This window comes from Cryptococcus depauperatus, chromosome 4 (genome assembly GCF_001720195.1).
Source record: "Cryptococcus depauperatus CBS 7841 chromosome 4, complete sequence".
NCBI classification, from domain to species: domain Eukaryota; kingdom Fungi; phylum Basidiomycota; class Tremellomycetes; order Tremellales; family Cryptococcaceae; genus Cryptococcus; species Cryptococcus depauperatus.
Genome location: NC_089471.1, coordinates 1,725,864 through 1,750,080, shown reverse-complemented (window position 1 = coordinate 1,750,080; position 24,217 = coordinate 1,725,864). Strand labels below are relative to the sequence as shown.

The window sequence follows — 24,217 nt, the reverse complement described above, 5'->3', positions numbered from 1 at the left end:
TTTCCCAAGCTCATTCCGGTCAACTCACAGCACACAACAGTCGAGACAAATGATGTCCGATTTGTATACCAACCGTTTGAAGAGCTGTATGTCTTGCTTATCACCAACAAGGGCAGCAACATTCTCCAGGTGAGTTGTGCCTCCGTCTGGATCACGCTCAAGCCGATAGGACATCTCGACACTCTCTCTCCTGGTCCGGCTGATTGCCTCTCTCACACCGTTCATGACTGAACCTGCTATCCTGCACCACTCTTTTGACCTTCTCTGCGCGTTTGACGAGATTGTGTCGCTCGGCTACAAGGAAAACGTATCGCTGCTGCAAGTCCGCAACGTCCTCGAGGGTGAATCGCATGAGGAAAAGATCCAAGAGATTATCGCTCGCAACAAGGAAGCCGAGGCCAAGGAGGAGCTCAAGCGACGGGCAAAGCAGCTCGAGATGCAGCGAAGAGAACAGCAGCGACGGGCCCAGCTGGGTGCGGTCGGTGGGATTGGTGGTGGTTATGGCCAGATGGCCGGTGGTTATGCTCCTTCACCGAGATTCGATGCGCCGGCTCCTATCCAGGAGTACAGAACGCCTTCGCCCGCTGCTGCTCTCCCATCCAAGCCCTCGTTCAAGGGCAGCGGCATGAAGCTAGGAAGAAAGGGCAAGCAGAATGACTTGATGTGTGCGCTCGACGACGACCATTCACATGAACCCTTGGCGGCCAGGGAATAATATGTAAAAATGTTGAAAGTGGCTGAATGCATGATGGATTTTTCCGAGCATAAATGTTCCAATTCGTTTTTGAGTCTGCATTTATACCATGTCGAAATCATTCAAGTACGTTATCGGTAAGTGTCGAGGCGAAATCCAACCTCGCTCATGCATAGACAGAGCATATGGAAGAGGACGACGATACGACGCACGCTCTCCCAGCATGGGTCACGCTCGAATACGCCCATATGCTCTCGCTCGTCGGTCCTCTGTCCACCGTCCATTTTACCTCTCTCTCTCCGAGCTCTATCCCACCGCTCGCGTCTGCCCTTTCCAACGCTGCCAAAGCGAAGCCTACGACGCTGCCCATCCTCGACCTGCTCTCCTCGCTGTCTCCGCCCGTTGACCCTCGACGAGTCTGCCTTCTCGACCCCAAGGCCGAGAAGGTCATCGCGCCAGAGGATGCAGAGCGGTTTGACGTGTTTCTGTACGGCGGAATCCTCGGTGACGATCCTCCTCGAGACAGGACGGGAGAGTTGAGAAAGCTGGGCTTTGAAGGGAGGCATCTAGGAGAGAAACAGATGACGACCGACACCGCTGTCGGCGTCACGAAGCGAGTCGTCGAGGACAAGGGTGAGTGAGTGGAAGGCGAGCTAGGCTGACGGCGACAGTCTCGTTGGATGACATTCCGTTTGTCGACTTTCCAACGATCCACTTCAACAAGGTCGAATCTATAGAGATGCCTTTCCGTATGTAGGCTTGTCCTGAGGATGGTCTCGCTAACGATGCATAGGATACGTCAAGGACGACGAAGGAGAGCCTATCCTGCCTCCTGGTATGAAGGAGCATCTCAAGACGGATTTGGATAAGACTATTGAGGATTTCTAATGTATAAAGGCCAAGGTTGCATTGATAAATTGTTTAAAAACTTTCTCGGCGGGTTTTGCTTTTTCCTCTCTTCCATCTTTTTTTTTCTTTTACTCATGCTGGCCCGTCTTCCTCCAGAAATACTTTCTCATATCACTTTTTATCTCTGCATCGCTCAGCCTCCTTCATCAGATGCCATTCCGCCTATCCCACTGTTCCAGACGTGTCGGACAATATACGACGCGGTGGCGCCAGAGACAAACAAACGTCTCTATGCGCGTGTTTTCAAAGCACTTTTTGACGTGGGAGCGGCAGAGAGGAGATTTGGGTGGGACAAGACCGGCAGAGGAAATCAAGGCGATAGTGGTGGTCGGCTGAGAGCGCAAGACTGGGTGGATGAATTGAGGCGGCGAGTGGAAGCGCTGAGCAGGCTCAAGGCTAGGATGGAGCAGGAGAATGTGGCAGGCGTGACGGACGAGGAGCTCTGGGTCGTTTACTTTATGCTCACGGAGAATGATGGCAAGAATATCAAGCACTTGATGGGACGTCAAGCCATGGTCGATTTGCCAGCATTCCTCGACTTGTACCATCGCCAACACCTGCTGGCCGCTGCCTTAGCACCTGGCTATCCGAAGGAGACGGTGGGACGTAGTGTGGCCATGTGGATTGGATGGCTTGTCTTGGAGTCGGGTGAGTTCTCGTCGCTGCGGACTATATCTGACCGGGATTAGGTATGGAAGATGAGACGCCAAAACAGCGGGAAGAACGTCAATACGCACTTCGTCCGTACGTCTTTGCCGCTCCTCGGTACGACGTGTACTTTGCCCCGTGGACACTGCCGACACTGCCAACACTTGGCCTTCATGCGCTTTTGCCCGTCCAGCAGGAGTCAAGCCCCTATGTCGCTGATCTCGTCCCACGTTCACGCGGAGTGAAGGTGAACATTTATGGTCGTACGCTTAGTCTGTGTCCACCGCTCATCAGTCAGGCAGCGATATTGCGGTTCTTTTATTGCGGGTTGGAGGAAGAGCTGGATAGTGATTCGGCAAGCATGGCGATCGCTGCGTTTGTCTCGCGCAAAGAGACAGCTGAGGAGGAAACTTCAAGTGGCCAGGTGACGCCCACTCCGGGAGATCATTCTGGAGATTCGACGGCTGGTTTCGAGGCTATGCGTTTACATGGCAACTCGGTCAGTCCGTTTGTGTCCTCTTCTGCCATTCATGACCGCGACTTTTTCCGTCTCTTGACATGCTACGATCCAACTATCACTCTGGGTATGCCCCGTTCCATATGGCGAGGGTGCTGGGAGGGGTGTTGGGAAGGGTCGTTTTCATTTTTCGATTTTGATGCTTTTCGCGAGATGCTTTCGGGCCAGGCCAAGGTGCTTTATGATGGGCCGTATGGGGAGCAAGCACAGGTATGGAAGCTGAGAGAGACATGGGTAAGAAGAGCCGGTTGGAAGCGGGCACCGATAGGCAAAAGAAGGAAGAGGAACGAGGCCGAGTCAGTGGATGGTTTTGAGGAGGGAAAGTTGGCGGTCAACGGACCGATGCTCAACGCAGGATTCCCAACAGACAAAATATCTCCACTCTTTGACAACCAACCGACATTTGCAGCTACAGAAGCCGCGACGCTGCGCGAATCGATCAAGCAGCAGTTGGATGCGCTTGAAGGCTATGAGCAAGTACCAGACGCTGAGCTGGATGAAATGATGCAAGAAGAGGATGGAGGTCAAAATGCAGGGTTAGAGCTACTTTTGACTGGCACAGGTCACTCTGCATGGGGAAACTTTATATTAAAAGGGCGAGTGCGAGCATGGGACGGTATGGCATCACTTGTCAAGGAGTACGCTGTGAGTCACTCTTGCGCACTATTCTCGTCAATCAATGCTAATAATACATAGCCCGATTCTCGGGGTAAATGGATCTATAGAGGTTACGTTCTCGCTGGGGATGTCTTTGTCGGCCGCTGGCGTGATACCTACACGCCTGAAGCCTACGTAGGATACGAAGGCGCATTCATACTCAATCGTCGATAGCCATGCTCCCTTCGCCACCTCCCACTTTGACATTCATTCTTTCTACCACCTTTTCCGTCCTCCTCTTGACGTTTTCATCCATCTCTGCTTTCAGCACTTTGCATGCTTCCACACCTAATTTCAACATTTTTTCAAACAGATCAACATGCAGACGGGTCTCCATCTGCGCCAATGTAATTTTGCCAGACGTAGGAAGGGAAGCAATCACGACGAACGGAATGTCGGATTCCTCTGGTTGACAGAGGTCTAGAAGGGGTTGTTTGAGATGTAAGCCGACGGAAACTGATGTGACATAGTCAAGGATGGATATGCCCGCATCAAGGAGGGCAAGAGTAGTGGCGTTGATGGCGATAGGAAGGATACCTGTACATCTTGGATCAACAATCTAGGATTTAAACTGTTGTTATGTAACGTGCCTCCATCTGCAGCAAGTACCTGGACGTCGATAGCAATCTCGCTTCGCGGGTAGAGCTGAGTCATGATGACTGGTTCAAATGTCTGTCTTATAGCTGCTCCAATCTCTTGTAACCGTCTGTAAAGCACCTCAGCTTCTTGGTCCAAAACGAGCAGAGACTCACTTGTCACCTCGAGTCTTCTTTGCGCCACCACCAGTCACCCATGGGACTATGCCTACTTCAACGACTACAGACGCTCTATCATGATTGACCTGGGCTCTGTTTTGTGGTTCGCGAGGTCCAAATATAGAGACTTGGACGTGAGTGAGTCCTTGGATGACAGTAGCAGATCCATCGCATGCTGGATGTGTTCCAAGCCTAAAGGTCGTTGAGCGTAGTTCGTATGGCCTTCTCACATCCACTCTGAGTCCGCCATCGTTGAGTATTTCTGTTCTTGAAGAATACATTTTTTAAAAAGTGAAAAGTGAAATTTAAAAATTATTATTTTTATTATTATTATTATAATAATAATAAAAGATTAGAGGTTGAATAATATATCGACGTCACTATTTCCTATCTCTTCTTTTAAAGTACATTTATACATGTAATAGCAAAGACATGCCAACAAGAGAATCCTCGCAGAGGGAAAGTCGTAGGACAGCAACTTTGGAGGGGAATATACCGGTTCACGTGCATGTCCGCCATGCAGAGGCGTTCTGGAGAGGTAAATGTCTTTAGGAGCTGCATAGACAGACACTGACTCTATTGGGACTATGGCAGAGCTTGAAGCAGTTGTAACAGTTCCAAACTCGCCAACGCTGGCTCAACTGGACAATACACTTGGCATGTTTGTCAATTTCTGTGCAGCTTACCACGGTGCGTGATGTATCAGCAGAGCAACTCTAATGGAGTGGTAAAGACAAGTATCTTCCAACACAGCTGGAGATGCAACAGGCAATGGCAATGCTACTCGACTCGGAATTGTTCACATACCATGACGAAAGAATGGTGTCCATTATGATGACAGACGCTCAAGAGGTAGGACGTATCAGCACATAGTTATAGGTTGCTGATAAGGGTATAGAATACCAACCCACACGACTTGTATATTTTGTACTATATCATCTTTTTCTATGGTCAGCGGCACCCAAGACTTTTCAGGTCACATCGAAAGTGGAAGAAGTTGTTGCCTACGTTAGGAGAGGTTGTAGGTGTTGATTATGACGAAGTGAGTCAAAGCCTAGAATAAAGCCTTGGCGGAGCAGCTAACTATCAACAGGTTTTTGTCTTGGGCCTTCCACCTATAGAAAACCGTCTTCGTCTCCCAGCAACTTATCTCTTGTATGAGGTCTGTCGCGTCCAGAAGCTCACGCCTTCTGAACTGTCCAACTTTGACGATCAATTCATTGATCACCTCTTTGATCTTGTCGAGACGACTCGGGACCAGCAAGACGAGAGGTTGAATTATGCCGTGATTAAACTGATTGCGGCTCTGAACGAGCAGTTTATGGTGTCTACCCTTCCTTCTAAAGGTGCACCTACGGGCACTAGACAAGACCAGATGTTGTCACCTCTCACCGCTGAAGGCGAGCACGTCCGGAACCACCACCGAGCAAAGTCTGGACAAGCAAGCAACTACGCACATGACCACCAAGAAGACGCAAAGAAGAATAATCGAGTATTGGTGGTGTTGATGCGCCGTTTAGGGAGCAGCAAGACTTTTGGAGAGAATATGATTTTCATGTTAAATCGAGCGAGTAAGTTTGGGAATCGATGGCTCGGCTTACAAGTACAGAAAACACGCCCGACGATCTCTGCATGCAATTGCTTATACTCAAGATCCTGTATCTATTATTTACGACCCCTGGTACTCAAGAATACTTCTTCACAAACGATCTCAGAGTTTTGTTGGATGTTTTCATTCGAGAACTTGTCGATTTACCCGAGGAATGCGAAGCTGTGAGTCACTTGGTCCTTCGTTTGAGCTCACAAAATCAGCTTCGCCATACCTATCTTCGAGTTTTATACCCCTTACTGAACCATACCCAACTCAAATCTGATACATACAAACGATCACAAATCAAGCTTGTACTAAAATCCCTCATTAGCAACAGTCATATTCGCGAAATCAACCCTACCACAACAAGATTAGTCGAGAGATGCTTGGAAGGATCCAAAACACTAGAGCGGTGCCAGAGGTGAGTCAATCACGACAAAGATTGTTTTAATGGGCCTAAGTAGTGCTGAAAATATCAGAATGCCGACAAGGCAACATCCTGCAGCGTCAAGCATGTCTTTGGAATATGTGGCTGCCACTCTGCCAAAGAAGCATCTAGGTACATCCATCTATACTTATCGTGATCCCATCCGCCAATCTTCTCTCAATGACCTCTCTTCCTCTGGTGCGCAAGAAAAAGACAGACCTCTTTCCTCAGCATCATCCTACTCCACAGCAACCGAAGCGACCAGTCGATCGGCTGATAATACACCCCCTCCTCGTCGACGCAAACCACCCGCACCACCGAGCAAGCCTGGCTTAGCCTCGCGCAAGATGTCAACGGCCTCCTGGACCAATGTTGATTCAGACGGTACTGGGACATCAACATCCGACACACCACTCGCCATAAGTCCAGTGAGCGACGGAGAGGAGCCAGTCGAGAAGTCACCTCCGCTCGCCGTCAAGATATGCCCAGCTAGCCCGCGACCCATGGGGTGGACTACCTTCTCAGCATGAGTTATCAAAGATGACAGAGGGTGCAAGGGATGAATCAACTATCCAGGAATGTGTTGTGTATAGGGCAAGAGTTGTTTGCACTATCGTTGCATTTATTGGCAGCATAATGCCTTGGATGTAATTATATATATTATGACTGTAAGGGGATGCATTCTGCATCATGTATCAGAGAAAGGGTTTAGAAAGGAAACAAAAACAAAACATAATGACTATTTGAATACATTTCATTCTTTTTCATTTTTATATTGTCATTTCTCTTTTTCATTTCCATCATCTTTATCATTCAACATGTCTTTGAAGAAGCCTCCCTCTCTCCCACTAAGTCTCTTTGCACCCCATGGTCCGCTTGCACTGGGTTGGTCGTTTGGCTGATGCATATCAAGATACTGACACAACAATCAGGCTCAGCACCACTTCCGCCTTCACCTACAGCCATTCATCCAGATTATATCATCGATTCGCACTCTTTTGTGACTTTTACCGAGACAACGCCTGACCCTATATACTATGGCCTCAAAGAAGATTACCCTCGTCCGCCAGTCAAGAATGCTGTCCAGGTGAAGATGGATGTCAGCGCGGAGCCTGCTCAAGCTGTCCTGTGAGTGTCGTTGGATGTGGTAGTCTGCCTTGGGTTGTCGTGCTTGCTGTGATGGCTGACAGTATGGTTTGTGATATCTGGCATTCTGCATGAATTGCAACCCGGCTCAACAGCGGTGTCAAGCCCTTTTCGATCCATCCCACCATTCTTAACCTTGCGTTGGCTACCCCTCCTAGTGTTACCAATATCGCCAAGGGTGCTGTCGATATCATTCTCCCTTCGACGCTTCCGTTGACGGAAAAGGACTGGGACTTGCTGGATGAAGCTGTTGATGCGTTGGAGGGATGCTGGGGTAACGGTAAGGAGGGAACACCGAAATCTGGCAAAATTGTCATCTGTATGTGGATGGTATGCTGTGGATGTTTGCTGATTTGCATCTGAAACACAGCCGGTCTTCTGCTGCCTCCTCTTACTTTGTCCTCTGGCTCTCTCATTCACTCTGACACCTACAGCCTTCATCTTTCCCGACTTGCTTCTCTCTCACTTCACGCCAACGTCTTCTTAAAGGCTCTCCCTCCTGTAGTAAACCTTTCTCAAGGCGATGGTAAGGATGGAAAGTGGTGGGAAAATCGAGAAGAGCTTGAGAGGGTGTTGAGAATGTATAGTATGTCACTCAATACCAGCTTTGTCTCGTGCTAAACGTTTTGTTACCAGTGTCGCATGCGATAGAGACATTTGGCACGCATCGTCTCATCTTTGGCTCTTTTCCTGCTCTCCCCTTGGCTGACCTCGAGCACATCAGCTCTGTCAAAGGTCAGCTAAAGCAGCCTATAAGTAACGACGAGTGGTACGCTGTTTTGCGCAAATGTGTCTCAGAACTCGGCGAGGTCACGGAAGCTATGACGGCAATCATGGGAGGCAACGCTGCCATGGTTTATGACCTTTAGGCTCATTAATGGTATCTTGACTATTTGAGGAGGCCAACACCCTTACAATCATATCACATACCACACATTTATATCTTTAGTTTCTGGGCTATTCTGCATGCTAACGCTAATGATGTGATTCATATATGAAGGAAAGATTTGAAAGTGTTGGATGACGGAAAACGTGACTCGTATAGCAACACGGGAAGAGTAATGTAAATAATATATTGACGATTTTGACAAGGTACTGTTTATAACGCATAATTTTCGAGATGTGAATCTACTAAACACCCACATTGTTTCACATATCCAGTACATTATCTGCCAATTGTCAAGAGATGGACGGTGTATTGCGTAAATGCTTTCTTGACAGCAACTTTTAGGCGAGTAGGCAAAGTTTGAGAATGATGTCCGACAAGAAGATAAGTCTGTTTCTTTTACGGTCGGCATATGCTCGAGCGAACCTTCTTTGCCGACTCTAAATGAGATAGCCCAATGAATTTGATCTCCATAGTCGCACTATCCTTGTTTGTTGTGCTTGCAAACTGTTCGTTGATTGTGGGATAAATTAGAGAGTCATGATGAGTCCAAATGGCTTTTTGCTCTTCACAAATCTGTCTAATTACGGATATGTATCGACCAGTGTCATACGTGGCCAAAACAAAGCAAGGCTTTTGGCAAGACTGAACTCCGAACAAATGCCTACAATAAGGCATCAAGAGTCTCATCGCCAACAAATTGTAAGATGATAGAATGTCATTGGGTTCAATTTTGCTACTCGGGTCAGGTAGGTACTATTATGAAGAGAGGTAGCAAGTTCTCATGTGAATAACTGTTAGCCAAGCGATGCGCAGACTTGGCTGCCCAAGCAATCACTCTGGGACTTCTTGCTCCCACCTTCAATTAGCCTGTTCTAAAAAAGATCGCTGCTGGCGTAAACCTCTTGTCAGCTCTCTGCGTCGAAATCTGTCCTCAGACAATTTGTTAGCCAAAGAAATCAAACCAGATACCGCTACAGATCAAGCCTTCAGTACACTCTTTGGATTTGGGCTTTACCGTCAAACGTTTGATTGGGAAATGGCTCGCGGGCGAGATAACCCTCAACTCGAGTTGGCCTCGGATCCAAGAATGCAATACATCGCCTTATTTCCTACCCTCCGTCTCGTCTTTCCCATACCTTACCCTGTCCACTGCCAACCATGCATCCTTTTCCCCTTCACAGCTCCAACCGATAGGACCAAAGTCACAGTCTGCACAAATCAACCATTTCACCCTACCCTTTTCACAAGACCCAGGAGCATACTGTGGTAGCGTAAAGTCGGCTACCGGACGGGAAAAGCCAATATTGTCAAACTCAAATGGGCCGTTTGGGACATGCCAATAGGCTTGAGACGCTGGGAAAGGAGAAGAAGGATCCTGAGGCAACTATAGCCTATCAACAATGAGTGGATAAGCCATTCAAACCCACTCCATGACCAGACGATTCCACCCAACGTCCTAAACCCGCTCGTAGAGCCACACTGCCACATCCATCTCTCGGGCAATACAGCTTCCTACTGTTTACCCTTTCCTCTAACCCATCCACCGATAGAACGTTGGTGAGCTCCAATAGCGGGGTGGACAATGAGGAAAATGGAATCGTAGGAGTTGTACGTGGGATGGCAGACTGGGAGGCGAGAGCTGAGATGATCTCTGCTTGAGAAGGCTGAGCCATGTCCGACGTTTAGTTCAAGCTGTATCAGCGTTTTTTCAAGATGGAAAACAACATGCTGCAATGGAAAAGAATTAAGAAATCCATGCCAAGATTACGTAAATGGAACCAAACAAATCACTGATCATCAAACGGCATTACTGAGAGATAAAAGCAAACTTGAATTCAAAGTTGTCAATACAATTAACCTGATTCATTCTTATATCTACAAGCTTAAAGTTCATCCTCTCTTATATCTCCAGCTCTTTCCGTAAGAGATCGACGAGGAGCACCCGCAGCTACGACACTAACCATGCCATGGAAGCTTTGGTAGCCACTGTTATACAAGGAATATATCAACTCCCAGACCCCTATCAAAGGTGGGCCCAATCCCTCAAGTGATACAAGTACCGGATACATCTTCTCAGCTCTTCCAAGGTAACCTGGAAAAGGGCATATCCCGACGGTTCCAGGATGGTGGAGTTCCAGACCGTGATGTGGCTGGAATAAACTGTCAGTGACTGACTTGGGATTCAGACCACTTACATGTTGTCCACATTTTTCGAATAGACAGTATAGTAACGATTGGGCTCCATACCGTTGACAGGTATTTTGTTGGTCAAGATAGTGATGGGATTACTTGCGCTCTTGTCCGTCAAGGCGTCTACGCTCTTATTAGCCTCTTTTCCCCCTGGCTTGAAGACATACCCAGTCCTTGGTGGCCTCGGTGTTGTCTATCTTCTCTGCGTCCAGACCGGTAAGATACTTGAAACCTCATATACCGGCCTCAACCACTAAGTTGTCAGCCGTGCTGCGCACGCTGTTGAACAGGTGATTGTTCCCAACGCTACTTCCGCCTATGGATAGGATTGCTTGCCTAAAACCACCGGCAAACCTACCCACGCTCAGCATGTACAACCTGACAGATTAACCTACCAAGCGTCGCCCGCGTTATCGTGAATTGGGCCTGCGGCGTCTTTGTAATTGACAGAAACCTCGTTTACCATTGGATCAGACTGATCCTTCTTATTCGTTGAATCCTTCGGATCCAAGTAGTAGACCTTGAAGCTGGCACTCTCCGCATTGTCCAAATCCCCTTGTTGAGTTGGATATTGTCTCTGAGTTTTTGGTTGAATTTGACACTTGTAAGCGCGCAGAGAGTCGTGGTGAACCAGCCGGCGCCGTCATTCGTTTGGATACCGAGGCAAGTTGGTGCACCGCTAACGTCATAGAGTGGGCCACTCGTTTTGCCAGGGATTTCTCCTGACAATACCGCCGAACTAATAGTGTTAACTGAACTCGTCGCCAATGCAGTTTCTGTGAGGGGGCTTACTATGACTCGGACGATTTGTCAACCATAACACTTGTACGGAGACGTTTGGCTCACCCAGCATAGGCATTCCCACCATAGCAGCAAGTATCGTAAACTGTATCATCTTGTTCCGATTCTGTTCAAAAACTAGCAGAGTGTTGTAAAAGAGCTGCGGTTTATGCGCAGAAATGTCCTGTCAAACGGGAGCCTCAATGATCATGTACCTTTCATCCTCCTGCCAGCATTAGTATCAAAACGCTGCTCCCATTCAACTCTTTATCCACAACGGATGCAACCCTTGTCAAGCTCTCACGTTTCCAAGGCTAGTCAAGGAGAAAGTCAATCTACAGATTTCAAGAACACTCACTGCCAAAAGAATGGACCAAATGTTACACTAACAACACTGTCAGTCGTTTGAGAGCATCAGCGCCATCGTGGGATGCAAACGATCTCAAGCGTAGTCAGCGACAAGCCTGCGTCTGCTAAAAAGAGAACTGGGCTGGCGAGAGTGATCTACATCTTGATTCATACGTACAAGACAGCTTTTTGGATTGGATACAGTGTAGCATGGAGGCTTCAACGTACAAACAAAACGTGTCGACTGTTGAAATATCAATACAATCTAGACTTGTGATATGCAATAAAAGCAGTTCAAAGCGATGCGGTTCCAGTCAAAAGGCTTTCTTCCATTCTATCGCTCTCCGCCTGTTGCTTTTCCACCCAATCCTCCAGCTTGTTGAGCCCTCTCTTGCCTAGACCTTTCCACTCATGTTTCGCTACTGTGCCTCCTCGTCGCACATTGTTTGTCAAGTCCCAGCAAGTTGACATGAGTGTGGGCTCATAGCCATGCCATGCTACGTCTCGGACAGTGTATCGTTTGGATGACGACTTGCTGCCGGCTACAGGCCAGGAAGGATCCGAGTATTCACCAGAGGGAGTGTAGAGAGGGGCCGATTTGGATCGATCAAGGACTATGGCTAACTGTCAGCCGGAATGACAGCCTCATGAATGGCATGGCAGGAGACACAAACCTTGAACCACTGGGGTGTCAACGGCGTCAGTACTATCTTTTATACAAGAAACGTACCACCTACCTCTTCCATCGAGACTCCAGACATGTATTTGTCCATCGGCACTTCCAGAATAGATATAACTCTGGCCAGTGGACTCCACAGGGCTAAAGTGACATCGAATCAGTGTTCTCAACACTGAATGGCCTTTATAAGTCATCACTGAACAATCCAATGGGTGTGAACGGGGCTCTGAACGAGGATAGAGGCTGTCCCGATCTTGAAAACTCGTCAATCTTTAAAACAGTGACAGCAAACAAGTGATTAGTAAAGCTCACAATCAAAGTTACTCGCTCCGTACTTTTCCACGGCGTCTTTCTGATTGTCAAAATCACTCCAGCTTCTCATTTTCCTCAGATCATACAGTCGGGCTACCTGATCTTTTGAATTTGCAACAATATACCTACCATCCCCTTTTGGCGACGTATAGGTTATACCTTCTGTCGCCCCGACAAGGACGCCAGAGGGTACATGCGAAGATAGTGAGCGTCTGTCCCAGACTTTGACATATCCATCATCGGATCCAGATACGAGAACATTGGTAGACGAATGGTCTGCAAAACATACTGCGTTGACATCGTCGGCGTGGCCTTTGACTTTGAGAGAACGGCTTTGAGATTCGAGATCATATATCATGATTTTCCCGTTGGAGCCTCCAGCAATAATCTCCTTACCATCAGCAGAGAATCTGATGCTCCAAATCTTTGCCAAAGTCAGCCAATCGCGAGTAAGATTTGAATACTTGAGTGATGTACTCCATTGCCATAAAACATATTTCGGTCCGACGAATCCGAAAAATCAAGTTCATGATGGTCTTCTTGGAATGCACTGGTGTATAACAGATGAACTTGTGGCGTGATGGAAGAGTAAATCATTCTGGTGACCAGCAGTAAGTATCAACATCTCCAAAGCGCAGAAACATGTCCTACCTTTCTCCCTTTCTATCAATGTCACAATCTGTGATGGTCCATCTCCCCTCAACTCCTTGAACCCTCTTGAATCTCTTCATACTTGAATCTTCCTGATCACCTCCCATGTTGTAAATTTCTTGCCCCCATTCATCTCGGTCAGTATCGTCATACTCGTCTTCTGAAAAGACAGAGCCATTAGAGTCGTCCGGCATTTGCAGAGAAGGACTATTTGTTGTATAGCGTTTGCGCCGTAGTCTCGGTGGTTCTACTGCCGTCCAGTACAAGTGGAGTGTAAAATATTGAGTGGCGGTGTCTTGCAGTCATCCTATGTTTAGGACAAACGCATGCGAATAAGAGCCATAGCTTACAAAAGATAGAGTAGTTTTCTCCTGCGTACTGTCCCACGTAGGGCACAGAAGGATAGGTAGCCACGATAGTCCCTGCATCATTAGGAACAAGGCTCCGATTTATCTTCAATCCGTCAGCCATTGATGCCGGGCAGTATTGTTAAACGCATACCTCTAGCCTAGGGGTATTCCAGCCTCTGACAGTATGCTCCCACTCTCTCGGTCGCTTCTTGCCTTTACCAGCTTTCCAGCCTCCAACGCTTCCAAACTCTCCACTTCTCAACAACTCTGTACCCTTGGAATCTGCAACGGCCTGCTTTTCATGAGACTTTTCGGCCCACAAATTGCCTCGTCTCGCACCAACCAGAGACCTGTGCTCGACCTGTCTTCCAATTAGATCCCTCAAGTCTGCAAAAGAAATAGTCAGAGCATTTTCATTCGGTCTGTCTCTGTCCATGGCCTGCGCAAGATTGGCCAGGTTGGCCACCATCTGAAAGTTTCCTCCTGCTTCGCCTCCTCCATCCTCTTCTTCTCCTTCATCTTGGAAAAGAATCTCGCGAATGTAGTCATTCTCGTGGCCGGAACTATAGTAATCGTCCTCGCGATCGTCGAAATCATCATCTTCGGTAATTTCCTCCATAATCCCTTCAGGATCAAACAGAGCATCATCCGAATCCTCCTCGGGGTACTCTTCAATAAGACGGTTTCTTCTTGGCATGTATATATTATCGAGACCTAAGATAAAATGAAAAAGAGAAAGCGTCTGAATATTGGATACTGATATTTAAACGACGTTGATGAGATGAGAGCCTCCACCTCTGCCTCCACCTCAAACACGTGGTACCCACGTGGCTTTATCTCATCGAGTTGTCAGGACTAAATTTTGCTCGTTGTCAGTTTCTTTTTTGCTTTCATTATATCGTGAAGAATGGGCACTCAAAATCTTCAATGGCCACAAAATATCCCTCATTGCAAAAGTTTTTGTTTAAACTTGCATCGCTCCATCTATTATACGTGACGACCTGTAACCTCTTTGATGAGATGCTGGTTGCAGCCATTCGTAATGTGGCGCTTTTGATATTTGTATTGTCTCAGCCCACCTGGACTTAATCTCAGTTGAGATGTTTTGAAAAATTTCATTGGATCTAAAGCCGCTTTACTCTTCTCTCGGTCCAACAGACTCTGGAATGCACAACGACGTCTAAACAACTCCAAAGTATAGAGAGACAAGTCAACACTAAATGTTGATACTATCGAGGTATCGCCAATGTTGTTCATGATATTCTCTGTACCTATAGCCACAATGGTAAACTGATTCCATAGAAAACCTTGCCGTCTACAGCCTCGAATATCAAGCATCAGCACTATCAACAATAAACTACGGAAAAAGGAATAAAGAATGATTCAAAGAAAGAAATCCGGTAACGTACAGGAATCAGGACACTATCCCCGGAGGGATTTAAAGCTGCGAAAAATCAAAGAGATATATAGTTTTCTAAAACAATAAAGTTGATTCACCAAATTAATTTGAATGTGACTTTAAGTGTTTGTATTGTTTGTTTGAACCTTGAAAAGTCATATATACACATTAAGCAGATACAATCAATAGTAATTGCTGAGAAGAGATATTGAAAAGCCAACAAAATACTCTCTAGGGCAAGGTTTATAGCTGGTGATTTGAATAAAGTTCAAGTCACTCTGGTGCTCTATACCTTTCACAGTGAGATTGGACTCGTTTATGTTTACAGAAAGTTCAAGTAAAAGATTGCTTGCGAGAAGGCGACAGTTGGCTACCAATGCAGCAGAGTTGATATAAAGGTTATGGGTAGAGGATGGAGTGATTGACGGGTATAGCCATGGATATGGATAACCAAGCTTGCTGAATATGAATATGTGCGTTAATGAGAAGGGTACCAAGCATACAACTCTACAGTAGAATATATAGGTTTCATTAAGATATTGGCCTGGCGAAGATCAAACTGATTAGGATGCGTTGTGGTAATACTAATTGGAAGGTTTCCATATGACAATAGCTTTTGATTACTTTTTGTTGATACGGCCGATGACACTCTCTATAATTGATTCTCATAACAAGATATAACGAGAGGATGATTTGTCTAACTGTAAACATATTTGAGACCATTAGAATGTATGACTACTCTATATGTTTTATTAAAGTCTATGTATTTCTCTTCATTTTGTAATCTGTATTTGTTTTTAAATCTCAAACTTTAAGACTCAGCGTAATTCAACTGGTGAATGATGAATTAAGTGAAACGAAAAGGCGGCGATCGCCGCAAACATTTGCCACAGAAAATTTCCGCGAAAAAACGCCGACTGTAACAATTTTCGGGTTTGAGGGTAGCTGTGGCTCCCACGCTGCGGCACATTATTTGCATCTTTTTTAAAAAAATAGTTATTCCTTCAACTTCTCTTTCACATTCAATATAGTGAAGGAGTCTCCTTCTCCCTGTTCCGGACGCTTTTTGCCTAGTGCACGACTCTTTGAAGAAAAAAAGCAGCAAAAATGGTGAGTTGGTATCTTTCTGGGGAGATAGTCATCATCTTTGGTGGTTTTGTTAGCTGACTCATCGTTGTTAATAGGTTAGGTATGTCTTGGATCGTCTCTGTTATAGGGATTATTGCGGGGAGCGTGTATCGTTATCATGGCTATTTAGTTGTGATTTACTCCATGATGGCTTCTTTGGCCATCATCCCGCATATTATCTACTATCTTGAATCGTCGTTGGCAATCAACTCTTAACACTTATCTGACATAAATCATAGGTTTACGGTTGATGAGATCAGGGCTTTGATGGGTACGCACATTTTTCCTCACATTCTCAGCTTTTTGGGAAAAAATGAACTAGCAAAGCTTGGAGATGGGCACTCTCGAATCAGATTAGATGGGAAGATTAATAAATTTTACTAATCGTATTCTATAGACAAGCCCACCAATATCCGAAACATGTCGGTCATTGCCCACGTCGACCACGGCAAATCTACCCTTACCGACTCTCTTGTTTCCAAGGCCGGTATCATTGCCTCTGCCAAGGCCGGTGAGGTGCGTTTCACAGACACTCGGTGGGTGTAGTTCTCTGTTTTGACCACGTGCGAAACACTTATGCGGCAACCTACAGTCAAGATGAAATTGATCGCGGTATCACTATCAAATCTACTGCCATCTCTATGTACTTCTCCCTTGATAAGGAAGATGTTGCCGACATCAAGCAAAAGTCTGACGGTAGGTGCCATTGTAAAAGTATCTATCACAATTCCTGAAACTTATCCACCAACAGGCAACGAGTTCCTTATCAATTTGATTGATTCCCCCGGTCACGTTGACTTTTCTTCCGAAGTTACCGCTGCTCTTCGTGTCACTGATGGGTTAGTTTTGTCAAGTACAATAGATCGCAGCTCACCATTCACAGTGCCCTTGTCGTTGTTGACTGTGTTGAAGGTGTCTGTGTTCAAACTGAAACCGTGCTTCGTCAATCTTTGGCTGAACGAGTCAAGCCTGTTCTTATCATCAACAAAGTCGACCGTGCTCTTCTTGAGTTGCAAGTTTCCAAGGAAGACCTCTACCAGTCTTTCTGTCGAACCATCGAGTCTGTTAACGTCGTCATCTCTACCTACACCGACCCTGTTCTTGGTGACACTCAGGTCTACCCTGACCAGGGTGCTGTCGCTTTCGGTTCTGGTCTCCATGGTTGGGCTTTCTCGCTCCGAAACTTTGCTTCACGATACTCTAAGAAGTTTGGTGTCGACAAACAGAAGCTTATGCCTAAACTCTGGGGTGACAACTACTTCAACCCCAAGACCAAGAAGTGGACCAAATCTGCCGAAGTTGGCGTTGAGCGTGCTTTTAATATGTTTGTTCTTGACCCCATTTTCCGTCTTTTTGACTCTATCATGAACTTCAAAAAAGACGAGATCCCCAAGCTTCTCGAGAAACTTGAGATCAAGCTCACTTCCGAAGAGAAGGACATGGAAGGCAAGCCGCTCCTCAAGGTTGTCATGCGAAAATTCCTTCCTGCCGGTGACTCTCTTCTCGAGATGATTTGTCTTAACCTTCCCTCTCCAGTTACTGCCCAAAAGTACCGTGTCGAAACCCTTTACGAGGGTCCTATGGACGATGAATCTGCCATCGGTATCCGTGACTGTGACCCCAAAGGTCCACTCATGGTTTACATTTCCAAGATGGTTCCTACCTCTGACAAGGGACGATTCTACGCTTTCGGTCGTGTCTTCTCCGGTACCGTTTCTTCTGGACCAAAAGTTCGAATCCAAGGACCAAACTTTGTTCCTGGCAAGAAGGATGACTCTGTTATCAAGTCTGTCCAACGAACTGTTCTTATGATGGGCCGAACTACCGAGGCTATTGAGGATTGTCCTTGCGGTAACATCATCGGTCTTGTTGGTGTGGACCAGTTCTTGCTCAAATCTGGTACCCTCACTACATCTGAGACTGCTCACAATATGCGAGTTATGAAGTTCTCTGTATCTCCTGTCGTGCAGGTTGCTGTCGAATGTAAGAACGCTTCTGACCTTCCCAAACTTGTCGAAGGTCTCAAGCGTCTCTCTAAATCTGACCCTTGTGTAAAGACCTGGATGGGTGATTCCGGTGAAATCATTGTTGCTGGTGCTGGTGAGCTTCACTTGGAGATCTGTCTCAACGATCTTGAAAATGATCACGCTGGTGTTCCCCTCAAAAAGTCTGATCCTGTCGTCGGCTATCGAGAGACTGTCACTGCCGAGTCGTCTATGGTCGCTCTTTCCAAATCTCAAAACAAGCACAACCGTCTTTACGTTAAGGCTCAGCCCCTTGGCGAGGAGCTTACTCGGGACATTGAGGAAGGCAAGGTTGCTCCTCGAGACGACCCCAAGATTCGAGCTCGTTACCTCGCTGACACATATAAATGGGATGTTACTGACGCTAGGAAGATTTGGTGTTTCGGTCCTGATACTACCGGCCCCAACATTTTCCTTGATGGTTCTAAAGCCGTTCAGTACATGAATGAAATCAAGGACTCTGTTGTTGCTGCCTTCCAATGGGCCACCAAGGAGGGTGGTGTTGCTGAAGAACCCATGCGTGGTATACGATTCAACATTCTCGACTGTACTGTTCGTCTTTCAGTTTCAATATTTCAACGCTGATTTCAAAATAGCTTCACGCCGATGCCATTCACCGAGGAGGTGGACAAATTATCCCTACCGCACGACGAGTTTGCTACGCTGCTCAGCTTCTTGCTAAGCCTGCGTTCCAAGAGCCCATGTATTTGGTTGAGATTGCTGTTCCCGAGTCTGCCCAGGGTGGTGTTTACTCTATCCTCAATGTCAGACGAGGCCACGTCTTCTCTGCCGAACAGAGGCCTGGTACCCCAATGTACACCCTTAAAGCTTACCTACCAATTTCTGAGTCTTTTGGTTTCAACGCTGACCTTCGTGCTGCCACTGGTGGCCAGGCCTTCCCCCAGGCTGTAAGTCTCTTTCGCTATCGTTTAGCTTCATCACTGAAACGTTTATAGGTCTTTGACCATTGGGAAGAATTAGGCAGCGGTAAGTAATCTTGTTGGGTCTGAAAGCTCATGACTGACTTCTTTCATAGATCCTACCGAGAAGGGCTCTAAGGGCAACACCTTGGCGGTCAACATCCGAACCAGAAAGGGTTTGAAGCCTGATGTCCCTCCCTATGAAAACTATTATGACAAGCTCTAAGTGTAGGTGGTGGATGTTTGCAAGATGTAGGATTGATGCATGTTGGTATATTGGATTACCTTTTTTGATATCGAGCAGCAAGTTCTTTTTGATTTGTTTAGTCCATTCACTATTTATTAATCAACAAGGGTGTTTGCAAGGAGTATATTTGCTTCATCATGTACCTGCCATCAAATACTCAAAGCTGTTTCGGTCTGGTTTGGGTTAATTTTTATGTTTCGAGTAGCATCAAAAATAGAAGTGAAAATTGACGTTATATTGAGACAACCTCCACTTTTGTGGCTTTCCAGTTGCACTTTTATAATTTTCCTTTTTTTCGTTTCTATTTTGAATCATACTTTTATTATCCATCTATATAGCCATCGAGATGTCTCAGCATCTTGTCGCCCTTCCTAATCAGGAATGTCCGCCTCTCGCCGTCTGGACACTTCCAGCTTTCACTCCTGCTCGTCAAGTTTACCCAGATTGTAAGCTTCCTTGTTTCTTTCGGCGTAGTCGATAGTACTTATAAGCTTTTAGACAACGTTGAAAGAACCGGTTTGATAGACGAAAGAACAGTTGGTAGAGAGAGTGATCCTACAAAGATGGGCGTTTGGGTTTGTTTACTGGATGGTACATTTTCAAACTTGGTGATTAGGTAGATTCAACAGCTGAAGGGATGACAATTAGAAAAGCCACATCTCCATCCGTCATTACTCGCTCTTAATAAGCATCGCTTTGTCGCCCATTCCATTCCTCTTCCACCTAATCCTGCGCAAGATCTTCCTATCAAAAAATCCCAAGTGGGGTCTGCGCTCCTGCTAGACAAAGTGGATATAGAAAATGACGACGAGTGGTTCACTTGGAGATTCACAGAAGAGCCAGAAGCGAGGAGAATAACCTCTCTGCCGCGCAAATAAAGCTATGGAATATGTGTTGTAATGTCATCGTTGCATAGCATATTTGATTATAATCGTATACACAGTTAAATTGATATCTCAATGTAGCCAAGGATCGACAATTACGCCTTGCTACCTTGCTCCTCGTTGTACTTTTGAGCTTCGCCAAGCTTCTGTTTAAACAACTTTTCAGCGTTGGTCCAGACTTCAGCGGTGCTACGCTCAGGAAGTTGGAGTAAAGAGGGAAGAAGGTCAGTGGAGAATTGTTCAGAAGCTTCACGAGGCAACTAATCCAAAGTTAGCAAACACACAGTCTACTGTAGAATGGACTTGCAAGGGTAGGGAGATGATCGATAGAAATGACGGTGCACCGCTTGCCGACGCCCTTCGTATCAACTTCAACTGTAGGCTCAGGGAAGGTAGTGTTGATGTTGTAGATGGGGATGGGGTTATGAGGATTTGTAGTGTCGCAGGAAACATCAACCACAACGGACAATCGGCGGTCATCGCCGGCCGAAGCAATGAAATCAGAAGTGATAAACTTGGGGATAGGTTTGGAAAGGTAAATGCAATTGACAAATATGTCGACATCAAGAATTTCCTGGAACGGGCCACCCTTGGCAGTTTCGGCCATGTCCCACTTCATGATATTCTCTCTAAGATTGTGTCAATTCAGATTTCAGTCTAACTCGACTTACTCAGCAACGCCAGCCTTCCGGAAAAGGTCGACAGCACCCGAACCACATCTTCCCAGGGCACCAATAACCAAAACTTTGACACCATTCTTACCTTCTTTAGTGCCCTCGAGAGCCTCGGAAACTTGCTTCACCATGGCTTGCTCGTTGGGATAAGGCTCCAATCTCTGAAGTACACCCTTGCCTCCATCTTTCTGCTGAGCAGCAAAGGCGAGAGCACCGGCAGCGGCCCCAGCAAATCCGGCATGGAAGCCGAAAGCAGCAACACGTCGATGGGTTATGGGGTCTTCAAGAAACTCTAGGTCGTATAATGTACCATTGCCCTCAGCGAAACGACGGAGGACGTCATTCCAACCACCTTGCTGCTTGTAGCAGTGTGCAAACTGGATGTGGGTGTGAGGTAAAGGATTACTAATACATCTGTCAGCATGGGCTCTTATGATGCATTCAAGTGATGATAGTGCAGAAAGGAGCACATCCATAATGACAACAGCTTGATGGCTTGAGTGACCACCAAAGACGGAAGATAGTGCTGCTACATTGTGCTTTGATAACAAGATACCCACGTAGACTCGGGCAGCTCCTTCAAGCCAATGATGGGGACATCAACGGGGGCACTAGGCCAAGTGTTGTGAGCAACGAGCTTGCAGCCAACGCTACCAATTGTCAGCCAGGTCAAATTATTCCAATCTTACTCTTCAAACTCCTTGTCTTCAAAGATTCGCTGAGGATCCTTTTCGACATAGACATCAAAGTTGTTGTCGAGAAGGATCTTTGCAGTGGTGGGAGTAAGAGCTGAACGATGTTCAAACGGCTTCTTCTCGCACCTAAGCCAGATGGGCTGTCGAGGACGGCTCTGGTCCGAAGTGGTGGCGTTCTCTGGGGCAGACATTGTGACTTGTTTGAAATATAGATGGAAAAGAAAGATAAAAAAGAATGTAATTATTCTATATTGAATGAAGTTAAGAAAAAGTGAGAAAGCCTCAAAATTCGACTCAAAATTCGACTCAATATATTTTGGGAAACTCCAATTGAATTTGTAGCATTTAGGCATTTTGTCCCAAATTCTTGCCATACAAAAATCTATGACGTGTAATTACATTGTCGTCTTAAATATCGATTCAACACTTTTAAACTTTTTCTGTTTTGTCATTTCACAATGTCTGCTTCCAGTCCAAATGACTCGCAAAGCAACCAGACTGTTATAGAAAATGTAGAGCAAAACTCGTCAACTACAGAAAAAACTGTTTCTACTGGTCCTTCCAAGTCAGAGCTCAAGAAGAAAGCTAAGGAAGCCGACAAGGCAAGGAAGGCAGCTGAGCGTGCTGCCAGAGAAGAGGAAGAGAGGAAGAAGAGAGAGGGCAAGGAAGCAGAGGACCATGCTAAACAGAATTATGGTAAACTCCCTTTGCACCAGAGTCAAGAGAGAACTGGTAGGCTGTTTCTTCTTACATAATGTATTGCTGACACTTTTGTAGGCCAGAAAAGGCTCAAGTTTGCCCAGCTTGGCAAGGACATGGTTGGACAGAGAGTTGTGTTCCGTGCTAGACTGCACAACATGCGTCCTCAAGGTGAGTTGACTGCTCTAATGGCCACAAGTCTGCTAATTGATAAACGCAGGTGCCAAGATTGTTTTCCTCACTTTTCGGCAACAAACCCACACTCTTCAGGGGGTTCTTGTTATCTCCAAGGAAAACGACGAGTACCAAGTATCTAAGCAGATGCTCAAGTATGCCCAACTTATTCCTGTGAGTATTATTGGGCACTCTTTTGTGCTCGAGTTGAGTTGGAGATTGGAATGGATGCTGAAAGGGGTCATCTCAGTCCGAGGCCATTGTCCTGGTAGAAGGTGTGATCAAAGAAGCAGAGGTCAAGAGCTGTACCGTTCAAAACTATGAAGTGGGAATCCAAAAAGTCAGCTCACCATTAGCTTTAAGTTTCCGTATTAATGAAAACATAGATATTTACTGCTGTTGAAGTTGGTGATCTTCCCTTCTCTGTTGATGATGCCTCTCGTCCCGAGTCTGAATTTCAGCGCGTGAGTTGCAATTGAGCTATTGAATTTTTTTCTGGTATCCTGTACTGATGCTCTAGTAGATGGAAACTGAGGATATCCAATTTGCTCGAGTCGCTCTTCCCACGCGTCTTGATAACCGGGTGTTGGACCTTCGTGTATGTCACTATCACCACCTTTTGTCTTGGCTGATATCTCTCAGACCCCTTGCAACCAAGCCATCTTCAGAGTACAATCCGGTGTTTGTCAGCTTTTCCGCGAGTACCTCAACTCTGAAGGTTTTGTAGAAATCCACTCTCCTAAACTCCAAGGCGCTGCTACAGAGTCTGGCGCGTCCGTCTTCAAGGTGCAATATTTCAATAGTACTGCTTTCCTTGCTCAATCTCCCCAACTAGCCAAGCAGATGGCCATTGCCGGCGACTTTGAGAGAGTCTATGAGATTGGTCCTGGCAAGTAAATATTTGCATTATCTGGTATTCACGCTGAGTTTGTACAGTTTTCCGAGCTGAAGATTCCAACACACACCGACACTTGACTGAATTTATGGGTCTTGATCTCGAAATGGTCATTGAAGAGCACTACGATGAGGCCATCGACGTTCTCGACAACATGCTACTTTCTATCTTCCACGGTTTGCAACAAAATTATAAACATGAAATCGAATCAGTCAAGAAACAACATCCCCATGATGATTTCAAGTTTTTGGAAAAGACTTTGAGATTACCTTTCAAAGAAGGTATAAAGATGTTGCAAGAGGTTGGTGCTACTGATTCGGAGGGCAACCCTGTTGGTGAATTGGACGACATGAGCACTGAGAATGAAAAACTCCTTGGTCGTCTTGTTCGAGAAAAATACGATACCGACTACTTTATTCTCGATAAGTTTCCTCTTGCCATTCGACCATTCTACACTATGCCCGACCCCTTAGACCCGACAGTTTCCAACTCATACGACTTCTTCATGCGGGGCGAGGAAATCCTCTCAGGGGCTCAGCGTATTCATGACCCCGCTTTCTTGATTGAGAGGATGAAAGCTGTGGGCATAGATCCAGTTAGTATGTCTGGTTACCTCGATGCCTTCAAACTTGGTGCACCTCCTCATGCGGGAGGCGGTATCGGTCTCGAGCGTGTGGTCATGCTGTTTTTAAAACTGGGAAACATCAGAAGAGCAAGCTTGTTTCCTCGAGACCCTAAGCGGTTGATGCCTTGAGTACGATACGGAATTAGGTATTGTACCAATAATCCGTGTGGATAGATGGTATGCAAGAAATGAAATGATTCATCAATACATTTGCTATTCGTAGCAAAGGTTATCTACAATGCAGGGAATCACTATAATCCCAAAAAGAACAATAAGTATAAGCAAAATATTACTTTTGTAGGCAATCAAT

At 46.2% G+C, this 24,217-nt stretch overlaps 13 protein-coding genes across 13 annotated transcripts; 8 read left to right on the top strand and 5 right to left on the bottom strand.

Moving 5' to 3' along the window:
- Positions 1–223: 223 nt before the first annotated feature.
- L203_103993 (uncharacterized protein) lies at positions 224–715 on the top strand (the record flags this gene model as incomplete). Its single annotated transcript, XM_066213383.1, has 1 exon — positions 224–715. The coding sequence occupies one exon, from the start codon at positions 224–226 to the stop codon at positions 713–715; it is 492 nt and encodes a 163-aa protein (XP_066069480.1).
- An 88-nt stretch (positions 716–803) lies between these two features.
- Positions 804–1,582, top strand: L203_103992 (uncharacterized protein; the record flags this gene model as incomplete). Its single annotated transcript, XM_066213382.1, has 4 exons — positions 804–831; positions 875–1,327; positions 1,432–1,443; positions 1,488–1,582. 4 exons carry the CDS (start codon positions 804–806, stop codon positions 1,580–1,582), a joined length of 588 nt encoding a protein of 195 aa, XP_066069479.1.
- A 95-nt stretch (positions 1,583–1,677) lies between these two features.
- Positions 1,678–3,599, top strand: L203_103991 (uncharacterized protein; the record flags this gene model as incomplete). Its single annotated transcript, XM_066213381.1, has 3 exons — positions 1,678–2,251; positions 2,293–3,413; positions 3,465–3,599. The coding sequence occupies 3 exons, from the start codon at positions 1,678–1,680 to the stop codon at positions 3,597–3,599; spliced, it is 1,830 nt and encodes a 609-aa protein (XP_066069478.1).
- A 74-nt stretch (positions 3,600–3,673) lies between these two features.
- Positions 3,674–4,461, bottom strand: L203_103990 (uncharacterized protein; the record flags this gene model as incomplete). Its single annotated transcript, XM_066213380.1, has 4 exons — positions 3,674–3,683; positions 3,737–3,962; positions 4,016–4,131; positions 4,178–4,461. 4 exons carry the CDS (start codon positions 4,459–4,461, stop codon positions 3,674–3,676), a joined length of 636 nt encoding a protein of 211 aa, XP_066069477.1.
- A 151-nt stretch (positions 4,462–4,612) lies between these two features.
- On the top strand, positions 4,613–6,728 carry L203_103989 (uncharacterized protein; the record flags this gene model as incomplete). The annotated part of the gene is made up of 7 exons (XM_066213379.1): positions 4,613–4,718; positions 4,775–4,870; positions 4,914–5,032; positions 5,079–5,222; positions 5,274–5,783; positions 5,834–6,192; positions 6,236–6,728. 7 exons carry the CDS (start codon positions 4,613–4,615, stop codon positions 6,726–6,728), a joined length of 1,827 nt encoding a protein of 608 aa, XP_066069476.1.
- A 288-nt stretch (positions 6,729–7,016) lies between these two features.
- Positions 7,017–8,213, top strand: L203_103988 (uncharacterized protein; the record flags this gene model as incomplete). Its single annotated transcript, XM_066213378.1, has 5 exons — positions 7,017–7,083; positions 7,131–7,326; positions 7,440–7,663; positions 7,715–7,930; positions 7,981–8,213. The coding sequence occupies 5 exons, from the start codon at positions 7,017–7,019 to the stop codon at positions 8,211–8,213; spliced, it is 936 nt and encodes a 311-aa protein (XP_066069475.1).
- A 1,122-nt stretch (positions 8,214–9,335) lies between these two features.
- Positions 9,336–9,906, bottom strand: L203_103987 (uncharacterized protein; the record flags this gene model as incomplete). Its single annotated transcript, XM_066213377.1, has 2 exons — positions 9,336–9,617; positions 9,661–9,906. 2 exons carry the CDS (start codon positions 9,904–9,906, stop codon positions 9,336–9,338), a joined length of 528 nt encoding a protein of 175 aa, XP_066069474.1.
- A 350-nt stretch (positions 9,907–10,256) lies between these two features.
- On the bottom strand, positions 10,257–10,660 carry L203_103986 (uncharacterized protein; the record flags this gene model as incomplete). Its single annotated transcript, XM_066213376.1, has 3 exons — positions 10,257–10,383; positions 10,429–10,546; positions 10,591–10,660. The coding sequence occupies 3 exons, from the start codon at positions 10,658–10,660 to the stop codon at positions 10,257–10,259; spliced, it is 315 nt and encodes a 104-aa protein (XP_066069473.1).
- Positions 10,661–11,845: 1,185 nt separating this feature from the next.
- On the bottom strand, positions 11,846–14,240 carry L203_103985 (uncharacterized protein; the record flags this gene model as incomplete). The annotated part of the gene is made up of 7 exons (XM_066213375.1): positions 11,846–12,165; positions 12,289–12,483; positions 12,543–12,966; positions 13,020–13,140; positions 13,194–13,488; positions 13,544–13,646; positions 13,695–14,240. 7 exons carry the CDS (start codon positions 14,238–14,240, stop codon positions 11,846–11,848), a joined length of 2,004 nt encoding a protein of 667 aa, XP_066069472.1.
- Positions 14,241–16,049: 1,809 nt separating this feature from the next.
- Positions 16,050–19,240, top strand: L203_103984 (elongation factor 2; the record flags this gene model as incomplete). The annotated part of the gene is made up of 10 exons (XM_066213374.1): positions 16,050–16,060; positions 16,127–16,267; positions 16,310–16,341; positions 16,468–16,606; positions 16,663–16,766; positions 16,822–16,909; positions 16,954–18,646; positions 18,691–19,002; positions 19,051–19,081; positions 19,131–19,240. The coding sequence occupies 10 exons, from the start codon at positions 16,050–16,052 to the stop codon at positions 19,238–19,240; spliced, it is 2,661 nt and encodes an 886-aa protein (XP_066069471.1).
- Positions 19,241–19,607: 367 nt separating this feature from the next.
- L203_103983 (uncharacterized protein) lies at positions 19,608–20,139 on the top strand (the record flags this gene model as incomplete). The annotated part of the gene is made up of 3 exons (XM_066213373.1): positions 19,608–19,707; positions 19,760–19,852; positions 19,910–20,139. The coding sequence occupies 3 exons, from the start codon at positions 19,608–19,610 to the stop codon at positions 20,137–20,139; spliced, it is 423 nt and encodes a 140-aa protein (XP_066069470.1).
- Positions 20,140–20,240: 101 nt separating this feature from the next.
- On the bottom strand, positions 20,241–21,705 carry L203_103982 (uncharacterized protein; the record flags this gene model as incomplete). Its single annotated transcript, XM_066213372.1, has 5 exons — positions 20,241–20,405; positions 20,453–20,774; positions 20,817–21,224; positions 21,380–21,430; positions 21,509–21,705. 5 exons carry the CDS (start codon positions 21,703–21,705, stop codon positions 20,241–20,243), a joined length of 1,143 nt encoding a protein of 380 aa, XP_066069469.1.
- Positions 21,706–21,972: 267 nt separating this feature from the next.
- Positions 21,973–24,036, top strand: L203_103981 (aspartate-tRNA(Asn) ligase; the record flags this gene model as incomplete). The annotated part of the gene is made up of 8 exons (XM_066213371.1): positions 21,973–22,246; positions 22,292–22,384; positions 22,434–22,561; positions 22,638–22,727; positions 22,774–22,851; positions 22,911–22,985; positions 23,030–23,276; positions 23,324–24,036. 8 exons carry the CDS (start codon positions 21,973–21,975, stop codon positions 24,034–24,036), a joined length of 1,698 nt encoding a protein of 565 aa, XP_066069468.1.
- Between the last annotated feature and the right edge of the window lie 181 nt (positions 24,037–24,217).